The sequence below is a fragment of the Natrix helvetica genome (assembly GCF_964273705.1).
Source record: "Natrix helvetica genome assembly, chromosome: 1".
Classification (NCBI taxonomy): Eukaryota; Metazoa; Chordata; class Lepidosauria; order Squamata; family Natricidae; genus Natrix; species Natrix helvetica.
Window position 1 is genome coordinate 185199086 of NC_138548.1, and position 23356 is coordinate 185222441.

Genomic DNA, 23356 nt, shown 5'->3' on the forward strand with positions numbered 1-23356 from the left:
GGAATTTGAAGTAATTGAAGCAGATATCACTTTCTCAATTTTAATGGTCTTCCACACTCTTTTGTTGCCTGAGGTTGTAGGCAATTAAACATCACAGAATCTCTAGGTCCAAATAATGCAGGTCAGTGTAAGCAACAACAGGAGCAACTTCAACTGGGATGTCCATATCTGAATAGGGCAGCTTTATTAATGAAACCAGGATGCTCACATTTTTACCACCCAACTTCAAATAGTCACCTCATTTCTAAAAGACATTGACTTATTCACAGTGTCTATTCTAATCTCAATCTTTTCCTAGAGATATAGAATCCCCAGCTGTCTTTTCAATTATGTTCTTTTTTTGTGAAAATGTAATCTCAAGATAAGGTTTTAAAATCCAAACTATCTGAACATTATTTTTATTAGATTTTTATCCTGCCTTTATTTTATGAGTAATTCAAGGCTGTAAACATACTTAATACTCCTTCCTCCTCCTATTTTCTGCACAACAACCCTGTGAAGTCAGTTAGGCTGAGAGACAGCGACTGGCCCAAATACACCCAACTGGCTTTCATGATTAAGTCAGAATTGGAACTCTAGTCCCCTGGTTTCTTGCCCAGAACCTTAACCATTAGACCCAAAATGGTTTTCAGTGTGCTTAAATAGCCCCTGAATTGAATCTCACAGCCTCCAGAGGTTAAAAATAAGGTGTGGATGATACCAGTTTCAGGTACAACTTTTAGTACTTGAAATAAAATAGCTGAGCTGAACACTTGAGTGATTTCACAAAAATGTACTGATTTCTATCCTTGAGCTGTCTGTACCATATGTTTAACCCTTTCTTTCCAACTGCCTTTTGCTGCTGCATTTGCCTTCCAAATGTGCTAGTCCACAGCTTTAAGATAGAACTAAAGTAGCTTAGTGGGGAAAGTTTCAGATGAAAAACAGCCAAGAAGGACACAACATAATTCTCCCCTTCAAGAGGTACTTTACACCAGGAAGCAGCCATCTAAGCTTTGTTACCCCTTAATACAGCATCAGGCACGTTTATTGTTTGCTATGCAGAAGTAGCTGATACTAATTTTAAACTGATGAGAATTTGTGGTGTCATTTTTTTCTGTGAAAGGCTATTTCCTGATTTGCTTGCTTTAATTCCTCAAATTAGTTCAACATCTCTATAGGAAACATTTATGTGAATTGCATCCTTAGCCAGGCATAGATCTACTTTCTGACTTCATGAAGGGCAGTGGTGTTTTCTCCATTTCAGACAGTCCTCTGAAGATGTGATATGCCCCACGGGGATTTATATAAGGAAGCAAATTCTATTTAAATCACTTGTTCCTTTTTATCCAGTTCATTTCTGAGTCAGAGCTGATGGCCCTCTTTGAATCTCTTGGAATGGTCAAGGCCCAGTCTTCTTTGGTGGTCTCCTCTCACAGCTGGCTAGGCAGGCAATGAACATTCGAGTACAGTCACTTCCGGAAAACCCCAACAGCAAGAGAGGCAGAGGACAAGGAGGGAAAATGGCTTAGTGGTTGTAATATTCTGACCTATTGGATGCCCCACATGGAAAAGCTCACTGGGCTATTGTGGCATCAACAGGAGGGTTTTTTTTTTTAAATTATCCTGGATTTTATATATTCTAAATATATTCTAATTTTGGTTTATAATAGTGAATCTTTAATTCTGTTTTAAGGCACATTAAGCCACTGAATGACTCTCTTTTTATTTTACTAGAACCAATTCTAATATAAAATGAACTAGCCCTGAAAACACATATAAGGTGAATGGGGTCAGAATAAAGTGTACTTAACCTCCAGCTTAAACCCTCCCCCTACACACACACCTGGGGTAGGTTCCTGCCAGTTCTAACCTCTTCTATAGAAGAGGTTCCACAAATCTACCGTGCTGTTTAGAACTGGTTACAGCTCCCTCCTGCTGCCCGTCCGCACCACGCTTGTCCCGCCCGCCGCTCACTGATTGGCTGGCTCATCAATCGCCCTGCCCGCCTCTAAGAGTCCTATCTAAACCTTAAAGTCTTAAAGCTGTCAAGTTTGAACATCCCTGGTTTTTTTTTCTAAAGGATTAGGAGTACAAGGGTCTTGTAACTTGACAGCTTTAAGACTTGCGTGTTTCAAATGCCAGAGTTCCTGAGCCAATATGACTGGAGGAGGAATTCTGGGAGTTGAAGTCCACAAGTCTTAAAACTGTCAAGTTTGAACATCCCTGGGTTTTTTTTTCTAAAGGGTTAGAGTTGCAAGGGTCTTGTAACTTGACAGCTTTAAGACTTGCATGCTTCAAATGCCAGAGTTTATGAGCCAATATTTTGGTTGCTAAGCAAGAGCGTTGTTAAGTGAGTTTCACCACATTTTACAAGTTGGCCACGCCCACCCAGTCACATGGCTGGCAAGCCACTCCCACCCAGTCACATGGCTGCCAAGCCACTCCCACAAAGCAGGGCACATCTACAGAAGAGGTTCTAAAAAAGTTTGAAACCCACCACTGACGCACACATTCCTCTACACATTTTTTCAGACTTTCTCTGGACATTCCGATATTTGAACCCTCCATCTTCCATCTCAAAACTAGTCCAACTAAGAAAAAGAATTTTATTATTTTATTACCAGTATTTCTGAAAATTGCATCATTTTCTTATTTTTTCCAGACTCAAAGCATAGATGGGACTTGACATATTTATTTATTCTTCTCCAGAAACCTGCCTTGGTTTATTAAGGATGAAAGAACCCAAAATTAATATATAATTAATTAATATATTTATTTCTTAGCCGCACCCTCTCCCGAAGGACTCGGGGCGGCGTACAATGAAACATATGAAATAAATATGTGGACAAAACAAACATATAACAGAGACATATACCGAGACACACACAAGGAGGAGGTTGGCTGATAAATAAAAACAATTAAAATACAGTATTTAAAAACCCCTAGATAATTAAATATAATTAAAATACCCAGTTAAAAACCCATCAGGAGCGATGTGGTTAGATCAAAGTTGAGCCAGGCCAGCTGCTTGGAATAGGTGGGTCTTAAGCTTAATACGAAAGGAGCGGAGGTCAGAGGTATTCCTAATATCCGGAGGGAGGTCATTCCACAGGGCTGGGCCCGCCACAGAGAAGGCTCTACTCCTAGGCGCCGCCCCTCGACACTGTCTCGTGGACGGCACCTGGAGGAGGCCCTCTCTGTGCGAGCGGATTGGTCGCAGGGATGTATGGGGCAGAATACGATCCCGCAAGTAACTAGGTCCTGAGCCATGGAGCGCTTTAAAGATAGTTATCAAAACCTTGAAACGCACCCGATAGACCACAGGAAGCCAGTGCAGCTCGCGCAGGAACGGTGTCACATGGGAGTACCTAGTACTCCCCATAATTACCCGCGCAGCTGCGTTCTGGACCAACTGTAGCCTCCGGGTGCATTTCAAGGGAAGCCCCATGTAGAGAGCGTTACAGTAGTCCAAGAGAGACGTCACCAGCGCATGAGTGACTGTGCGTAAGGCGTCCCGGTCCAGTAGGGGGTGCAATTGGCGCACCAGGCGAACCTGGTGGAACGCCCCCCTTGCCACGGCTGTCACATGGTCATCCATGGACAGCCGGGCATCCAGGAGGACGCCCAAATTGCGCGCCCGCTCCACGGGGGCAAGTTGAATGCCCCCAATGGCCAATGATGGAATTAATTGGCTGAACCGGGGAGCTGGTACCCACAGCCACTCCGTCTTGGAGGGGTTGAGCTTGAGTCGGTTGTCATCCATCCAGATCCGTACGGCTTCCACACACCGGGACATCACTTCGATGGCCTCGTTGGGGTGGTTCGGGGTGGAAAAGTACAGCTGAGTATCATCAGCGTACAGATGGTATCCCACCCCGAAACCACAGATGATCTCACCCAGCGGCTTCATATATGTGTTGAACAGGAGTGGCGAGAGGACCGACCCCTGTGGCACCCCACAAGTAAGGGGGCGTAGGGTCGACCTCTCTTCTCCTGCCAACACACGCTGCATCCGGTCAGAAAGGTAGGAGCCGAACCACCGCAAAACGGTGCCCCGGACCCCCAACCCCTCCAGCCGGCGCAGCAGGATACCATGGTCGATGGTATCAAAAGCCGCCGAGAGGTCTAATAGGACCAGGATAGAGGAACAACCTCTATCTCTGGCCCTCCAGAGATCATCCACCAACGCGACCAAGGCCGTCTCCGTGCTGTGACCGGAGCGGAAGCCGGACTGGCGCGGGTCTAGATAATCATTTTCCTCCAGATGTCGTGGAAACTGGTAGGCCACCACACTCTCTACAACCTTCGCCAGAAAGGGAAGGTTGGAGACAGGACAATAATTGGCCAGCTCCAGAGGGTCCAGGGAAGGCTTCTTGAGCAAGGGTCTCACCACCGCCTCTTTCAAGGCGGCCGGGAGAGACCCCTCGCTCAGCGAAGCATTCACTAGGCCCAGGAGCCAGTCTTGTGTAACCTCCCAGGATGCCAGTACAAGCCAGGAGGGGCACGGGTCCAATAAACATGTGGTGGGTCGCAGTCGTCCACGCAATCTGTCCAAATCCTCGATGGCAACCAAGTCAAACTCCTCCCAGATCGATTCCTCAAGACTCGCCATGGGCGTCTCCATTGGATCACTGACAGGAACCCAATCTCTCCGGATTTGAGCGATTTTATCCTGTAGATATTTACCAAATTCCTCTGCCCTGCCCTGTAGGGGGGCCTCCCGTGGCCTCTGAAACAAGAGGGAGCGGGACACCCGAAACAGGGCGGCAGGGCGGTTCTCCGCGGATGCAATGAGAGTGGCACAATATTGGCATTTGGCCGCTCTCAATGCCACAAGGTACGTCCTTAAATGGGCTCGTGCCTGTGTTCGATCAAATTCGGAGCGAGAGGATCTCCAACGACTCTCTAGACGTCTCTTGCGGCATTTCATCACCCTCAGCTCCTCGGTAAACCAAGGGGCTAGGGTGGATCGTTGCCGCCGGAGAGGCCGCAAAGGCGCCACCCGGTTCAAGGCCCCGGTAGTTGCATTATTCCACGCAACCACCAGGTCCTCTACCCGGGGGCGGGTCAAGGTTACAGGAGGTGGCCCAAGCTCCGTCTGGAACCTATCAGGTTCCATCAGGCGCCTGGGGCGGAACCATCTGGAACTTTCCGGTTCCGCCTCCCCGCAGCGGGAGATAGCACCAGGGAAGTCAAGACGAAGGAGTGAGTGATCTGACCATGACAGGGGAGTGATGGTTAAGTCCCCTCCTCCCAGATCACTCAGCCACTGGCCAGAGACAAAAACAAGGTCCAGAGTGTGTCCTCCCTTGTGTGTTGGGCCCTGAATCATTTGAGTCAGGTCCATGGCTGTCATGGAAGCCATGAACTCCCGAACCCCCTCTGATGCTTCTCCCATCGATGGCAGGTTAAAATCCCCCATCACTAAAAGTTTGGGGGTCTCAACCGCCACCGATGCGATCAGCTTGAGGAGTTCGGGCAGGGCTGCTGATGTATAGCGAGGAGCCAGGTATACTATCAGCAGGCCCAACTGTCTCCCAGGCCCCCATTTCACAACAAGGGATTCACATCCGGACGTCTGTGGCACAGTAGACTCCCTCGGCTCTAAGTCCTCCCGAATAATTGCTGCCACCCCGCCGCCCCTTCCCTGGGCCCGGGGCTGGTGAAATGCTCGGTAGCCTGGTGGGCACATTTCCACGAGGGGAAGACCTCCCTCGTGGCCCAACCAGGTCTCCGTTATTCCCGCGAGGTCCGGCTCCCCCTCTAAAATTAGATCGTGAATGAGGGGGGCCTTGTTAACAATGGACCTCGCATTGCATAACAACAGCCTCAGGCCTTGGGTCTGTAACTCTTGACCACCTAGAACGCGGGGGTTGGTACAAGCGACCGGGTGTAACCAGCAACCACGGTCTCCCAACCGACTGTAAGTTCTTAAACTGTCCTCGTATCTGCCCCTCCCTGCGACCGTTGGAATTAAAGAGCCCTGTATAGGAATGGTGTCCTCCCCCTCCTCCTCCCTTCCGCCCCTTCTGCTCGCGACCACACCTGGGGGCCCGGCTCTCACATCGCTCCTGATCTGACCCACCCGCCCCACAACCCCCGAGACCCCACCCCTACAAATTTTTAAAAAACAACTGACTAAAAACCCCCTGAGTCTCCGCTTCCTCCACCTCTCGGGATTAATAAATCCGTCATCAAGGTGGGCCCTCGAAAGGGCGGAGGGCCACACCTGCAAGAGGGGGGACTCTCGCAGTAGGATCAGGTCTGACCTTAAATACATAAAGTGTTAAAAGAGTTCGTCGTCGGGGCTTAGGGTCTGTGCTGAAGATGTCATAATCCAGTAAAAATGTGAAGAGCATGATTGCAGCAAAACAGAATAGTCCAGTCATTAGACTTAGATGGGGGGGTGATGGTAATAGGTTGGTTAGATGACAATCAAGAGGTGGGGGCGGTGGGTGGTAGGTGGCAAATGGCAAGGGGTAGTTGGACTGTAGTTGGAATAGGCAGGGGGCAGATGGTCAATCAGCAGTGAATCATATAGGGTAGGAAGAAGTCCTCTAGGGCTCACGCAGATGGAATCCAGGGCAGTTGTTAATAAATAGTCAGCAGGGGGGGTAGGTGGGGTGCAGTCAAGTGCACGATGACAAGGGCCTCCTGGCAATCCACCAACAAAGCTCCCCCCCCCAGTCTCTATGCAGCCTCCTGAATCATAGTCGTAGTCCTATTCCTACCAGGTCCTAGGCTTTTAATCCTGCCTTGGCCTGCAACTGCGAATTTGGCCCCCAAACCACCATTCCAGGCCCCAACGCCGCTCCCACCGGCCTCCCATCGTCCTCCAGCTTCCTTCTCGGCCTATCCATCCAGTCTTTGCCAGCCTCAAAGGTCCCGGCCGGTCTCCAATCCTCGCAAATTCGGCCAACATGGTTTTTAAACCTTTTCAAACCTCCCATAGCTCCCACAGCTACCTCTCACAGCAAGCTGCAAGCCGAGGGATTTGGCGTCCGGCGCTTCCAGCCTTCGCCACCTCAATCCACGGTCCCAGATGGTCCTAGGTCACCAGCCTCCAACCTGAAGTCCAAATTCGGCATCGCTGGTATTGGCGCGCCTCCTACACTCCGTCCGCCATTTCGAGGCCGTCTGCTTCTCCTTCAATCGGCTCCAAACGCAGACGGCCTCTCTGCGGCTTCTCCGGGCGCCTCCTCCCATCGGCTGCATTTTCAGTTCGTTCCTCACGTTCCTCATGCTTTTTCCAGACACCCAGCTACCCTGGAGGACCCATTTGGGTCATAAAAGAAACCAGGGTAGCTGTTTACTGGGGACCCGGCCCCCATGCTGGAAAAGGGGACCGGCAGCACTCCTAGTTCCCCGGAAAGCGCCCCGCAGAACACGGAGCTCTAGCGGCCGACCGCCATTCCTCCGGAAGCTCCTCTTTAAAATCCTGAAACTTATTCTGTACATTCTTCAGAATGAATCTAATCTAACCAAAAGTAATTATACATTGAGACTGTTTATGTTTACTCTGTTTATTAAAAATAGATTCTTGATTTCACAGATGCTGGGAGCTTAATGCTGGAAATATAAAATGGATATACCAAACTCCAATTTTAGTGGCTATTGGGGTAAGAGTACTTATTCAGCATGCATCTAGTAAACATTGAACTCAGGGGTGGGTTCCGGTCAGTTTACTGCCAGTTTGCTTGTGTGCTAGCTTTGCTCATGTGTGTGGATGTGCGCTGGATGTGCGCTGCCCGCGCATGCACAGTTCAATTAAAATTGTTCTGCGCATGCACAGAACTAAAAAAAATATGGCGGCGATGGCGGCAGTGACGGCGGTAACCGGGGAACTGGCTCGGTGGCATGGCAGGCCTGGGTTGCTGCCAGTTCCAGTGACCCAGGACGCCATACCACTACCGGTTCGATTGAACTGGGCCAAACCGGTAGGAACCCACCTCTGATTGAACCTTGTTGTCCTATCCTATCCTATTCTATTAATACAGAAAATGATATCTCTTTCTTACCATCTAATGATTATTCATATTTTTTGCAGATTAGTTATGATAACCCTAGTATTTATCTATAGACAATTGCAAAAGAATGTTATGTATAAAATGAGATTAGCATCTCTACCCTCTTCTGCCTTAGTGACTATGAGAGACCAACAAGGTTTTGACACTATCCCACATCATCTCATATCACCGATCATCCTTATTTGTTATTTTTTATTTGCATATTGTTTTTAACAACACAAATTGTGACGTAGAAGGTAGACACCAATCATTTCCCCATCACTTCATCATTCAGCATATTCCAACCCATATCTCAATAGTTTGAATGTCGCTATGCTATTCTTTCAAGTTTGCTGAGTCCCATAATTATATTTACCCATTAGAGAGAGGACTTGTAGTTCAGTGCTTAGATGCTTCTTATGCAAATCTTAGGCTCAGTTCTTGCTTCTCCAGATAGGATTGGGAAAATGCCTCCATCAGCAGGCAGACAATAATTCTGAGTGAGAACATCTGACTTCATTTAAAGGTAGTTTTCTTTGTTCTTATTTTCAGAAAGACTGAAAGTTGAAGCCCTTTCTCTTTTTCCAGTCTTTCAAGGGAAAGGAGAGGAGAGTCGCTTGAAAGTATAGCTCTATTACAATCAGATCTGTTCTTCAGCTACAGTATTGCTACTTTATTTTTTAATCTAGGAGCTTGCTCTCATTTGATAATTCCTATTCTATACCCCCGGACAGTTTTTCTCTGTGCAAGAAAGCATTTTGGCTGGCAAAGAACTGAACAATCACTTTTATTGATGCTTTTCTTTTTGTTGTACTTTATGGAACAGGAGATGACATTTTATGTCACAATCATGAGTGAGATGCTGTGACTGCTTTTGATATGTGAGAATAAAACACTCCTTCTTGGCATACATGCCAAGGTATTGCACTTCTTTTCTATTCTTTTGAGCTGCTTGAATTATTTCAACGCTGAACTCTACATCCTTTCAAAGCTGCCACTTTAAATTGCCTATTGAAAGATAAAATTACATTTCCCCTTTTTTAAAAAAGTAAAAGATGCAGTTAAAATACGTTGTGTTTGTTAAAGTCACATTCTGTACTTTAAGGAGCAAGGTACATTGCTTTGTCGGGTATGCACATTGCTGGTGGTGGTTCTCTTGGGATGAATCCTGTTTCACCATCACCCCTCTAGGACAACTTGCTGTGGCTAACTCGCCACAACTGACTCACCCTGGTTGATTCACCCCGGGGACAACTCATCTTAGGATAACGCAAGAGAGAAACAAGTGAATTGCAGCAGGCCTTGTGATGCTTTAAGTTTGAACCTTCTCAAGTTAGAAGTCCTCAAGGCTGGTGTGAGCTGCAATTCTACTTCTCCCACTCTTTAGTCATCGCGTGCTGAATTGTGCTGCAGTGAGTTGGCCTGTGGTGAGTTGGCCACAGTGAGTTATCCCATTCCGACCCCTATGTGCCAGTTCCTGGTCTGGCTCACTTAGACAGCAGGGTAACTCAATACTGTTGGCATTACTTTCTTGCAATTAGTTGCAAATGGAAGTGTAAATATATTGGGTTGTTTTTTTTTAACCAAGCTGTAACAGAGTGATGCATCATTTATTTTTTCATAAGTCTGTTCTAGCTTTGCTACTTTCCAGTGCTGAGTGTGAAGTTCAGAAAAGAGGTATTTTGGCAACTACCGTGTTTCCCCGAAAATAAGACAGGGTCTTATTTTCTTTTGGCCCACAAAATATGGCTGGGGTCTTATTATCAGGGGAGGGCTTATTGTTTTGGGGCTGCCAGGCGGCTGCTCTCTTGCATGCGGGCTCTCAAACAGCTGGGCACAGCCTCAGGGACGAACAGCTATGTCACGCCGTCACAGCAGTGCAACACAGCAGCCATGAAGCGACCACGTTCACGAGCAGCCACCCGGCAAACCCCCTTTCCAGCCGGTCACAGTACCATTCACTGACCTAGGGGTATCGCCAAACCGCATGAGCGCCTGTTTACTGTTGCCTGGCTTCTGTGGCTTGGCGCCTTAGAAATGCCAGTGAATGGTGCGCTGCACGGCTGGAGAGGTGGGTTGCGCGAGCGGCTGTTCCGCTTGCATGCCTCCCAGCTCACGATGCCCTGGCCCAGCTCTCCCTGCAGAGCCAGAGCACCTCCGCTGCCACCACTGCCGCCATCCCAGCATGGCTTTTTGGGCGGCTTCCAAACTGAGTCTTCTGGCAGTGGCCGCTCTGGGCATAAGCTCTATGGTTGTGGGCCGATTCACGGGAGGGCATACTTCCAGAGTGTGCTGCTCCTGTCATCCCAGCATGGCTTTTTCGGCAGCTTCCAAATCCAGTCTTCAGGCAGTGGCCGTTCTGGGCGTACGCTCTATGGTTCTAAGCTCTTGAACTACGCTCTGCTGGCAGCGGCCCACAACCATAGAGTGTACATGCGACAGCGCAACACAGCCGTTCACCCCTGAGACTGTGCCCGGCTCTTTGGGAGCCTGCTCGCAAGAGAGCAGCCGCCTGGCAACCCCCCTCTCCAGCTGGGCACAGCACTGCTCACCAACCTAGCAGTATTCCAAAGGCGCCAAGCAATGTGATCACCTTTGTCTGTCTGTCCGTTCCCCCTGGTTCCCATGGTTTGGCACCTTCGGGATACCGCTAGGTTGGTGAGCAGCGCTCTGCCTGGCCGGAGGGGGGGCATTGTCCAGGGGGCTTGTTTTCAGGGGAGGGCTTATATTTTTGCCCACCTGAAAAATGTGGCAGGGCCTTATTATCGGGACATGTCATATTTTTGGGGAAACATGGTATATTTATTATTTAATATAGAGATCAGAGACTTAATAAAGGAATCAGTCTAAAAAGCAGTTAAATAAATGTGGCTGTCACTGTCTTGGCCAGTTTTATTCAAAAATAAACGTCATGTATTTTTCAAGTAGTTTCTCAGAAGCTCTGCAGTAGCATAGATCAAAATTAAAAGTTTCTTAGATAGGTGAGATAAATTCAACAAATGTACTAATATTGGAAGTAACTCTGGACTTTTTATACTAGTTCAGCTTTGCTGCCTGGTCATCTTGACAGTATTATGTTCCAGATAAAAGAAAGTGTTGAAATTACTGCATTATTGCTTCAGATAGGAAGGCAGTGCAGAGAGTGGTGAGAATGGCAGAAAAAAATCATTAGTAGGTCACTCCCTTCTATCCAGGACATAGCATATAAGAGTAGGGTACCTAGTATTATCTGGGATGCTAGACATCCTCTTCACAATTTGTTTTTCCTGATCTGATTCCCTCTCTTCAGAGAGGAGGCTTCATGGTATCCGAAGCAGAACATTTAGATTCAGTCATAGTTTTGTTCCATTTAGCATTAACCTTGTAAACTGCCAAGTTTCCTCTTTCCAATGTGTATGTGTGTGTGTGTGCACGCACACACACACACACATACATATGTGTGTGTATATGTGTGTAGGTATGGGTGTAGGTATATATATGTACACACCAGTGACGTGCGGTGAGGTTTATGACTGGTGAGGCAACTGACACAGTGCTGGGTTTCAAATATTTTTAGACTTGTGGACTTCAACTCCCAGAATTCCACAGCCAGGCATGCTCAGTTCCAATTTAAAGCGACAGCATTTGTTTTTCTCCTTTGCTCCTTCTTTCTTTTTCTTTTTCTTCTCCTTCCCCTCCTTCCTCCCTCTCTCCCTTCCTCCCCCTCTCTCAAACACACACACACACACACACACACACACACACACACACACAGAAGTTGGATTGGACTATCTCTCCTACCCCTTCCCTCTCTCACTCACTCTCAAACAAACCCCCCCACACACAAAAGTTGGATTGGATATCTTTTCCAGTGGCTTTAAAGCAGCTCCTCTGCCATCCCCTCCATCCCCCTGCTGCCTTTCCCAAACACCTCCACCATTGCAAATGCAGCCTGCTGTCTGGGTGGGAAATGCCTGGAACACAATAAAGCCCACCCACCACCTCCTGCTGGCAGGCTGGGGTGAGAGGAGAGGCAGAGAAGCCGGAGGGGAGCCGAGCCGAGCCTTCCAAAAGAAAGAGGCTGGGGGGAAGTGTGTGTACTACAGCATGGCTCTTTGCCTGGCTTCCTGCCTCCTCCTGTGGTCTCCTCAGTGCTCGCTTGTGCTCTCCCTCCCCAAGTGTAGTTTGATTGCAGGTGGAGCCACGTTGCCTTTTCAAACTTGTAATCAGTGAAGCTGGGCTAGATTTTTATATAGTTTTATCCAGCTGTGTGTGTGTGAGAGAGAAATGAATGGGGGCCTGGGGAGGAAGTCACTACACTTGGGGAGGGAGAGCACCAGTGAGGTTAAGCAGAGTTGATTGCAGGTGGAGCCACGTTGCCTTTTCAAACTTGTAATCAGTGAAGCTGGGCTAGATTTTTATATAGTTTTATCCAGGTGTGTGTGTGTGTGTGAGAAATGAATGGGGGCCTGGGGAGGAAGTCACTACACTTGGGGAGGGAGAGCACCAGTGAGGTTAAGCAGAGTCATCCACGGTGAGGCAGCAACTAGCTCAGCTTTTTCCTTTTACTTTTTTTTTCCATGATGAGAGTGGTGAGGCTGTGCCTCACCTGCCTCACCTGACTGCACGTCACTGGTACACACACACACACACACACACACACACACACACACACACACACATTTGTTTTCGTAGATTTTCACGGTATGCTGGTCTATATACATAATGTAGCATGTGTATTTGTGTGTTATGTATGTGTTCTCTTGAGAGCAGGCAACAGAATTTCATTTTTAATGTGGGCCAGTGTGCTCACAGTAAAAAAAATGATAATAACAGTTATCTTATCTAAATATGTCCTCAAAACAGTCCAAAACATACCTCTAAAAGATGATGGAATAAAACAATTCTGTTTTACAGCTGAACTTTGTCCTGTTCCTGAATACTGTGAGGGTGCTGGCCACAAAAATTTGGGAAACTAATGCTGTTGGCTACGATGTCAGAAAGCAATATAGGTATGATGTATTTCCAGAAGCAGTCTCGACTAGAACTGATTTGATCAGATACGATGTTTTTTTTACTTGTAATGAAGAAGTCTTCTGTTTGGAAATACTTTGGTTATCTTTTGCCAGGAGAAAAGCTAGGTTGGACTCCTGAAGGACTGGTTGTATAAAAAAGCCAAAGATAATTTCCCTACTTTCACAGATGGCTGGACTATATAATGAGCTCAAGGTATAATAGGAGGATTAATTTGAGTTAGCATTAAGAAAAACTTGTTTAAGATAATATATAGCAGCCTTGGTCATGGATGTTCTCAGATAGAAGACAGGCAAACATATTCCCTGAATTTTCTACATCATCTAAAAGGCTGAATTAGATGATCTACATCACAGTTTTTCAAGCTTCTTTGAACCCTAGTTCTGGGAAAATATGCACACACAATATCTGTGTATATATGCATCACCATGTTTTCTATTGGATTTAAAAGCCCATTTAGTCAAATTACTAGCAGATTTTGTATACCAAGCTCTGTATGAAATTTAACTTAAAAGAAAGTGTCGATGTTTGGGGATGTGGAATCATTTTTGACTACTGGTGTTGGCTGCAGAATTTGATTTAAATCTAGGATATTTCAATGTTTGACAGACTTCTTTCTGATTCTGATCTTTCTAAAAATGATTACAGAAATGAGTAACACAGTGAAACATATATTCTATAATCAATTTATCTTTCATTTCTTCAACTTCAGGGATATTCACCTGTACAAAATATTTCCACACCAAAATGCAATTATTTCTTAATAATTCTGCCAATGCATGTTGACTCGTAAAAGCTTTTCTTGAATATTGGAAATGGAAATGATTTATAGAGAGAAGAAAAGGAACACACATTAACAGGAAGAGAAGCCAATATTGTTTTCATAGAATTACTAATCTATGACTTAGATGGACCTTACTTATGTTGGGGTGCTGCTGAATCAATTAACCTCAGGAACATATTGAGGCCAACTGATGTCCTAAGCACAGCCCTTCCATTGCTTCACTGATAAAATATTATGAGTTTGGTGACTTTCTTGCAGATGTTTCATTAGCAAATTAGGTAATATCTCAATGCGCTGGTGATGTTACCTAGTTCAGTAATAAAACATCTGCAAGGACACCATCAAGCTCAGAGAACACCAAGTTCCCCATAGTTTAACCCCGAATTACAAATATCTTCTTCTATGGGAGACTTTTGGCTCAGTAAATGCTGAACAAAACTTGAATGTGGCAAGGAAAGAATTAAAGGCATAATAGCTAAGGGACTAAAACTGTGTTGCCACTTCCCTTCCTGCTTTAAGAATGTACTTATTTTGCATAATAGTTAATCCTGGACTAATTAAAGCACAACTACAATTTTTGACAACAGAAGCAGTTTTCTAGAGAATAAACCTTTTAGCTCTTCAGGATTTTAGACAATGATCTTTACTAGTCTCCTCTGAAAAATATAGTAACTAAATGTTCTGCATGCAAAGGAGCACTTGATTTCTGAATGATGGCCCTTCCTTGCCATAATTGCTCTAACAATCTGTATATTCCTTCTTGTTGGCTTATCTAATAGTAATCACATTTAAGCCAGTTTTACATGGAGATTCATGAATGTGTTAGATTACTGGCAGTTAATAAACTAGTAATTCCATGGTCTGGATTTTCTAGTTGCATTTGATGAATAAAAAGGGATCACCACTCAAAAGAGATGATGAAGACATCTAAAATTTATTGTTACAGTACTCTTTGGCTTTGAAATGGAGGTGAGCACCGTCCCCTAGAGTCGGGAAAAACTAGCACATTTGTGCGAGGGGAACCTTTACGTTTACCTTAACCTTTATAAACTGGCACTGCCAATTAAAACTAGAAGCCCTTTGGGTGTGTTGTTACTATTTTTTTTTAGTCTTGCTATCAAGTTAATTAAAACCAGACATTTCAGTGGTGGATGGATAAATATGCTTTACTATGTTCCATGCTGCAAACAAATTACACATAGGGAAAAAAATGCAAAGCAATGATATAAGCCATATTTAACTATGTTTATCTGATAAATAAAATCAGAGATAAAGCAAAATAAGCAGCAACTTTCTGAATGATAAACTGCTACTCTTGTTTCAGTTCTGCAGCAAAGAGTGTATGCACTGTACAGGAAGAGATAGTCATGAGATTATAGCAATAGGAAGAATGGCAAGCATCATAACAAACAACTCCAGAAATATTCTTCCAGCGTAAAATTGAAGAATAGGACATCTTTGGTCTGTGGTTTAACCAGATAAATAAAGATTTCTAGGCTCCGAATGAGATCAGCAACTACTCCAGGCAGAGGAGGAGTCCCCAATCCCTGGGCCACAGCCCACTACCCCACTACCCCACTATGGGGAGCAGCAATCACCTCCAAGTCTCAGTCCCAAGTCGTCCCTTCTGTCTTAACTGTTCTTGCCTTTTGACAGCTCTGCACATGCACTCACTGGGAATATGGGAGCCTGTTCCTCTGCCTTGCTGATGTCTGATTCTTAAAGGCGTTGAGCCTTTAAGAACTGAGCTGCAGAAGTGAGAGGGTGAGCACATGAGCATGCACCCCCACTTACACAAGCAGCATGTGAACATGCTCCATTTGTGCGTGTGGCAGGCACACGTGCCTGGTGCTCATGCAAATGAGTTGTGCATGTGCTTGCCCACCACACACGCAGAACCATCCCCTCCCTCCAACCCCACCCCACCCGCACTTGTCCACAAAGTCAAAAAGGGGAACTGAGGTAGAGCTTCCACAGAAGTGACTCTGCTTTCTCCAAACTTACACATTGCCCTTTGGCAAATACCCTTTATAGCTAAGAAACTTGGAATGTGTAAGATTGCTGTTTATGTCATGTTCATCATATGCAGCATCTGATAGTCTCATAATTATAACTTCTCTTAACTTTCTTCCAGAAAACTAGCAAAATCCACTTTAATTTTGATCTTCGTCTTTGGTGTGCATTACATTGTCTTTGTGTGCCTACCTCACACGTTCACTGGGTTAGGCTGGGAGATCCGGATGCACTGTGAACTCTTCTTCAACTCATTCCAGGTCTGGTCCCATGGTACTACTACTTATCATTTATGAACCACTCAGATGTTCAGTTACAAAACTGGCCACATTGCCATATTTCTTGCTGCAAGAGATAACTAATGAAAAGGAATCACATGTTCCAAAATTCAGCAATAATTGAAAAGCAAATTATATTTACGGTATATTGTAAGCATGCAATTTAGTCTGTACACATTTCTTAAACTCTGAAAAGCAACCCTAAAGTCCTCTGGATAAGATTAGGAAGAGAGATGATTCCAAGAGCTGCTTCTTCTTCTTTTCTGCTGAAGATGCTGCATAAAAGAAACACCAGATTCTCCATAATTCTCCAGATATAGCTAGCTCTTGATCTTTCAGTTTGACCACAGGAGTTGGTATTTATTTGTAGCAAAATTGATTGTCGTTCTCAAATCCCATGTCATAAGAAATCTGTTTGCTTCTAAAGCTCCACAATATCCTTCTGTTGTTTTCTCAAAGGATTGGCACAAGAAAGCCCTGAAAAAATATTTATCGGTGGAGTTTCTTTTGTAAAAATCTTTTCTATGTACTGTATGTGACAATCCAAGATTCTTTAGAAGTATTTGCACTTAAAATCTTTTGCATTAAAGATGTGAAGTAAGCACTGAGCCTACTTTATGAAACAATAAAGTCCTTGGAGCAAAACAAATGAAATACAGCTTCAGCACAGTGATCATGCCATAACATTTATTGCCTTCCAATCTCTGTTGCATGAATGAAAAATGAAACAATCCTGGAGGAATAGAATAGAATAAAATAGAATAACTTTATTGTCACTTTGTACACTAATCAGCATATGTTAAAATGAAATTTTGTTGCATATAGCTCTCAAAGGGTCACCACCTCCAATATACATTACATGAATATGACAAATAAACAAATACAAACATATGTATATGCCCACATATATTACGACACAGATATTATTATGCTCCATCAAAATCTGCTAATTAAATTTATTTTGAAATGAAAAGTATTTATAACATTTCAGAATCTCTTCTTCTGTTTCCTCTACACTTTTTCCATTGCATCATCTGATCATTGAAGATCACTGTAAAATTATTTCTAGACTGACAGAGTGGAATGGTATCTTTAAGAAGATACCTCTTACAGATAAAGCTATATTCTTGCTGTGTTTTTTAACAAATCTAAGAACTAATAGTAACACATTGCAAATATTGTACACATTCTTTATTAAAAGAATGAGGTTATGTGCTTGCCTTATACTACAAAATTTATTGAGTCTAGTTTCCCCAGGGCATTTATAAAGCCAAAACCAATCTTAAATCTTTCACAAACTCTTTCTATTAATGTTTGATCATTATACATTCAAAAATAAAATAAAACCCACCCAGACAAGGTGATAGGAGTCTGTTACCCACACAATGAAAATGTTAAATTTACATTATAAAGCCATTACTAAGTCAATCTTAAAACTATATTTTAACACTAACAGCAGAACTAACTGTAAAACTCTACTGCTACCTTAATACCTAACCCTTAACCCTTAACCCTAACCCTAACCCTAACCCTAACCTTAATACGGCAGTAAACATGAACCCTAAGATCAATATTATTCAACCCTTAATTTAGTACTATGTTAAACCTTGCCAAACTGTAACACTAATTTAATAACACTAGATTTTGTTAGCATTACAGTTCGGCTAACGCTCATTCCAATATTGCTCTAACTATACACAACAATCTAGCACTAAATCTAAACCCTACCAAAACTATTTAATCCTATCCACCTAATCTTACCTCCTACCTGAGCCAAACCTAATCCTAATTCGACCCTAAAATTTGGCCATAAAAACAAATAATAAGCCTTAAACCTTATATAAACTAAGCACCTAACCCGAACTGTAACTTAACCTTGCTGTCAATACTAACTATAAACTTTAACATTCACCTTAGCTATAACTTTTATTATAATCTGTACAATAACCCTAATGCCTAATGGTAGTCATAGTCCAGATTCTTAAATCCTTATAACAATAATAACCTTAACTCTAACTCTAATCCTGTTACCATAAATCTGGTCCATGCTATAGGTATAGATTTTATTGTGAAATATATTTAGTTTTTGGGTCAAGGTAATGATAATTACGTTCCTTTTTAAATTCTTATTCTCAATTCTTCCTTCAGGGATTTTTTGTCTCTATCATCTATTGCTACTGTAATGGAGAGGTAAGTTTCTATTATAGAATAATGGAGGTGCAGTTGGAATGTGGTGTGTATGTGTGTGGTGTGTATGTATGTATTTTCATACTTGTGCACAGGGATTGCCCCTATGTCTCTCTCTCTCAGGAGGGGTTCTTATCTCCCCCACCACCACATGTTACACTCTCCCAACAGTCTTTTCTCTATGGAGAAAATGTGTTTGTATCTCCTAATTTCAAGGTGATGGGCATAGAAAACTACCTCTGCTTGTGGCTAGCTAGCCTTTCTGTAGCTAGCAGAGTGGCTGAGATGTACAGTAGGTTAAATTTGCTGTCAAAAATGAGTCTGCTGAGCCTCAGAAATACGCATTGCTTAATGTTAAGATCAAGGAGCTAATGACTGGAAGAAAGGAAAAAGGAAAATACCTAAAAAACCTGTGGGATGTAATTCATAATTCATTTTTCAGGCATAAAAAAGGAGGATGGCTTAGAACAAAATAGGTTTATTTACAGAATAGAGTTGGAAGGGAACCTTGGAAGTCTTCTAGTCCAACCTTCCTATACCCGTGATGGCGAACCTATGACATACTTGCCACAGGTGGCACACAAAGCCATTTCTGAGGGCACGCGAGGTGCATGTGCGCACTTGGCAGCTGATTTTCCGCCTTGGTTTTCCGCCATTTCTTGCCCTCCGGAGAGTGAAAAACCACCCAATACGCAAACCAGAAGTTCGGGAATGGTTTTTTGCCCACCAGCCTCCAGAGGGAGGAAAACGGACAACCTGGAAGTCCGTTCCCAAACTTCCACTTTGCGTGTTGGGCCATTTTTTGCCCTCACCAGGCTCCTAGAAAGCCTCTAGAGCCTGGGGAAGGCAAAAAAATGGATCTACGGGGCCCACCGGAAGTCAGAAAATGGGCCGTTTCCATCCTCTGGAGGGCCTCTGGGGGGGCGTGAGTTGTTTTTGCCCTCCCCAGTCTCCAAGAAAGCCGTGTGCGCATGTGTGGGGCAGTGGGGGCATCACGCGTGCATGCACAGTGGGCATGGTGTGGGGGGCATTAAATTATGGGGTGGGTATGTAAGTGCGCGCAATAGCTCCTGCACATACTTTTGGTACCCGAGGTGAAAAAGGTTTGCCATTACCGCCCTATACCATTCCAGATAAAACATCCAGTGATCAAGCATCCACAACTTCTGAAGGCAAAAGCTGTTCCACTGGTTGTTTTCACTGTGGCAGCCCCTTAAATACTGGAACACTGCTGTCATGTCACCCTTAGTCCTTCTTTTCTGTAGACTAAGCATACCCAATTGCTGCAACTGTTCTTCATATGTTTTAGTCTCTAGGCCTTTAATTGTCTTAGTTGTTTTTCTCTGCACTTTTTCCAAAGTCTTAATATCTTTTTTGTAATGTGGTGACCAAAACTGAATGCATTATTCCAGGTGTGGCCTTTCTAAGGTTTTATAAAGCAGTACTAATACTTCATGTTATCTTGACTCTATCCCTTAGTTTATGCAACCAAGGATTGCATTCACTTTTTTGGCTGTTTGATTCATGTTTAAGCGATCATCCATTAGTACTCCATGGTCCCTCTCACAGTTACTTTTTTTGAACCAGGTTTCATCTAATCTCTACTTGTACTTTGCTTTTTCCTGCCTAAGTGTAACATTTTGCTTTTCTCCACTTTAAATTTCATATTGTTGGATAGGGCCCATTGTTCTAATAAGGAAACCACTTCACAAAATGAAACTAGAAAAAGCCAAGGTTCAACATTTGTATGGATAAGTTTCTTTCTGATTCTTCACCTCTTCTCCAAATTGGGATGGATATCTTACCTGGTTGAAGGCAATCAGGGAACAAATACCATCTCCTCCAGAGAGGGCAGCAAAAGAATAAAGGCAAAACAAAGCTAGCCTCTTCTAAAAGCTCACCTGGAGAAGAGAACCTTTCTGCTCCCAACTGATTGCCTAGAGCTCCCCGGATGATGACTACAAATATTCTCTTTTATTAGTTTCCTGGGTTTTTCTTGTCTCTGTCCAGTCTCTAGACAGGCAGATTTAGATTTGATCTTTCACTTCGGAATTCTTCGGATGTTTCCTCCTCCTTTGCTGCAGAATATATTAATTTACCTGAAATAAATCTTTTCCTTCCTAGCTGTAGAACAGTAAACAGAAGCAACTATATAATTTGTCTCTGTTGTAATGGGTTGTATATATGCATGTTCATGTCTGAAGAAACAAATAATTGCAGGTTCAGAATAGGTTTCCATAATTGTATTAAATCCAAATTTATTCATGCTTAGAGTACATTTATTTAAATCAATGGGATTTGTTGGTTACAAAGTTACATAATGGGAGCTGTCTTTGATTAATGTCAACTGGAACTTTCTCTGCATGAGAGAGAGATTACATGGGTTACCCTGACTCCTAGCATTTATTTATGATTATGTGCCCAATGAAATGTTGCCATGGAAGGTGATAGCATGTTTTGTAAGTCAGGTATTATTGGATCCTGTTTTACAAAAAAAAAAAAAACCAAACAATTTAAGTAATAAAAAGTGAATGATGTCCATCTTAACTGAGTGGTCAAGTAGAAGAATAAGTGGGAAGCAAAAGTATGCACCAGAATCTTGCTTATGATTCAGCTCTCCCTTTTAATATACCTGTTCACTTGGTTAATTATCTCTTCAGATTTATTTTTGGTATAGAAAGGAAGTTGAGAGGTCTGACTAATACATTAACTACTAGTCTTAGCATTTGCACAGAATACAAAAATGTATTCTTTTGAAGACTTGTAATTTTTCACAGTCACTAGAACCAACATATACATGTAACTTTTATTCTGGAGCATTTCTTGTTTTGCTTAAAATCAATTCTAATCCTCATGACAATGGGAATAGAATTGAAACTAATTATGTCAGCAAAACTTGTGCTGTAGTACTGCTGCTCCATATTCTTTTAGACATAGTCTCCTACTCACTATCTATTATTTATTTTTAATTATAATGTATTTATTATATCCCATATTTCCTCTGCAGAAGTGATCAGTAAATACAGTATCTGGTCTAAAATCATCCAGATAATGTTTTGGTTGAGGGGGAACCTGAAACTGCCCTCCCTTAGTCCCAATCCAATACTTTAAACAGTGTGCTACACTAGTAAACTATACATTTTTGTGGCAGAATACAGTATATTCAGTTGAAAATATAATATTAAAGGAAAAACTTAATTCTAAGCGAAGGTGAGATAAGCTTCTTCCTAGCATTTTGATGTGCACATTTTCTATTTTCTTAGGTGCAGGCTGAGCTCAAGAAGACATGGGCTAAATGGCACTTGGCCATGGACTGGAAGAGGACTGTTCCTTGTGGGAATTCTCACTGTGGTTCTGTCCTCACTAACGTGACTCAGAGCACCAGCAGCCATGCTCAGATGGGTGCCAGCTCCCGCATGAGGCTGGTTTCCAGCAAGGCATGCAGGAATGGCCCAGGGCAGAACAATGCCCATATAAATTTGCCTGGGTATGTTAGGAGCAGCTCTGAACATGACTGCATTCCCCAGTGGGCTCAGGAAGAGGCTGATGAAGAGGAAGAGAAGAGGCTGGATGGTATTTCTCTCAACAAACCTTCTAGACTTCAGAACAATCATGCATGTTTTCTTGAAGAAGAAGCAAACCAAGTGGAAATAGAGGCATCACTTTAAAAGGTCGGGGTGCAGGCAAAGGATTACAAATGTGAAAATGTCATCACAACTTTTATTTCGACTCACCTAATCCAGACCCATGTACGGATTTCTTAGCCAGAGGCTTTCTCCAACCAGCAATGTATCCAAAATCATTTTGAGTGGAGATTATGGTTCTTCAGCATCTGAACTCTGATCTCTTCATAATGACTTTTTGTTTTATGATATTCCTGTGTTAGCAAGAAGCAAAGGTACTTACAATGATAACATTTAGATACAGTTATTTTGTGTTAACTGACATTTAAAAAGAATTCAGAAGCAAAAAGTATCTATGTTCATCAGCGATGTTGAGTAATAAGTTCTAAATCTTAATATAATTTTGACTTGAAGTATTTTCCTCTCAAAATAAGTATTACAAATCCACACATGTCTATATTATATGCAGATTTATTATTTCTATTCATTTTTTATTTAAAATGTATCTGAATTATTATTTTTTAATTGTACTAGTATATATTTTTCTTCCATTACTGAAAGCTCTGCCCCTTCCCCCTATCAGATATCCTTTTCCCACAAAGATAGTAGTGTAGACATTTTTAGCCACAAAGAGACGTAATGTGAAGTTATTTATACTGTTATCTTTTCACAGTCTTGTTTACTCCTTAGCAAACTGGCCTTACTATTCAAGGAGCAACTTATTTACTTGCAATATAGCATTCCACTAAAGTATACCATTTAATATACAATATACTAAAAACAATGCAACATGCAATCAAATAACATCCAGATGATCTTGTCTTGGTTAGTCTTTATTAAAGGCTTGATTTTTCCCTCAAGTGTTGAGGCCAAATTGTAAACTGAACCTAGCATGGATGACATTTTGACTGTATGACAGTCTCAAAGCCCTGAAATATTTTTTAAATTTTAAATTTTGGTGTTATGAGGTACCTGGTATCACCATGTTGAGTTGGGTGACCAGACAAATTTTATAAATAATATAACATGACTAGAAAATTCAAAATGGAATGTAGACCCCAAGTGGCAATTAATATAGAAATAATAAAACCAGAAAATTCCGCAAAATATTTTTTGTTGGCAAAGCTCATTTAGAATCTTATTATCCAGCTAAAAACTAAGTGGCATAAAGGGCTCCCTTTTCTTTCAGAAAGTAATTCCAAGTATACATCCAGTTACTAGTGCCTTTGTTTTTCAAATAGGCGGACATTTTAAACTTGTTTCTCTAATAAGAAAGAAGCAAAATCTGAAATTCAGTGCCATTATAATGTCAAACAAATGGTTATAAATTGAGGACTAACTATATGAATTATTTTGCCCTTCATAAAGTTAGGTCTTGCTTTCAGTAAAAAAAAACTTTACAGGAATGGTCTCATAAGATTTCAATATCTTCATTCAAAATGTACAACTATTTGCCTGAAATGGTATAGG

General features: G+C 42.9%; 1 protein-coding gene across 1 annotated transcript in view; it reads left to right on the forward strand.

Annotated features, from left to right (window-relative positions):
• Positions 1-23356, forward strand: part of PTH2R (parathyroid hormone 2 receptor) — a 62745-nt gene that overhangs the window by 31819 nt on the left and 7570 nt on the right. The window contains exons 9-13 of the mRNA XM_081938445.1: positions 7535-7601; positions 12885-12979; positions 15920-16058; positions 18225-18266; positions 21527-22161. Of these exons, the coding sequence (XP_081794571.1) occupies positions 7535-7601; positions 12885-12979; positions 15920-16058; positions 18225-18266; positions 21527-21931 (748 nt within the window). The 3' untranslated portion in view covers positions 21932-22161. The remainder of the gene's footprint in view (positions 1-7534; positions 7602-12884; positions 12980-15919; positions 16059-18224; positions 18267-21526; positions 22162-23356) is intronic.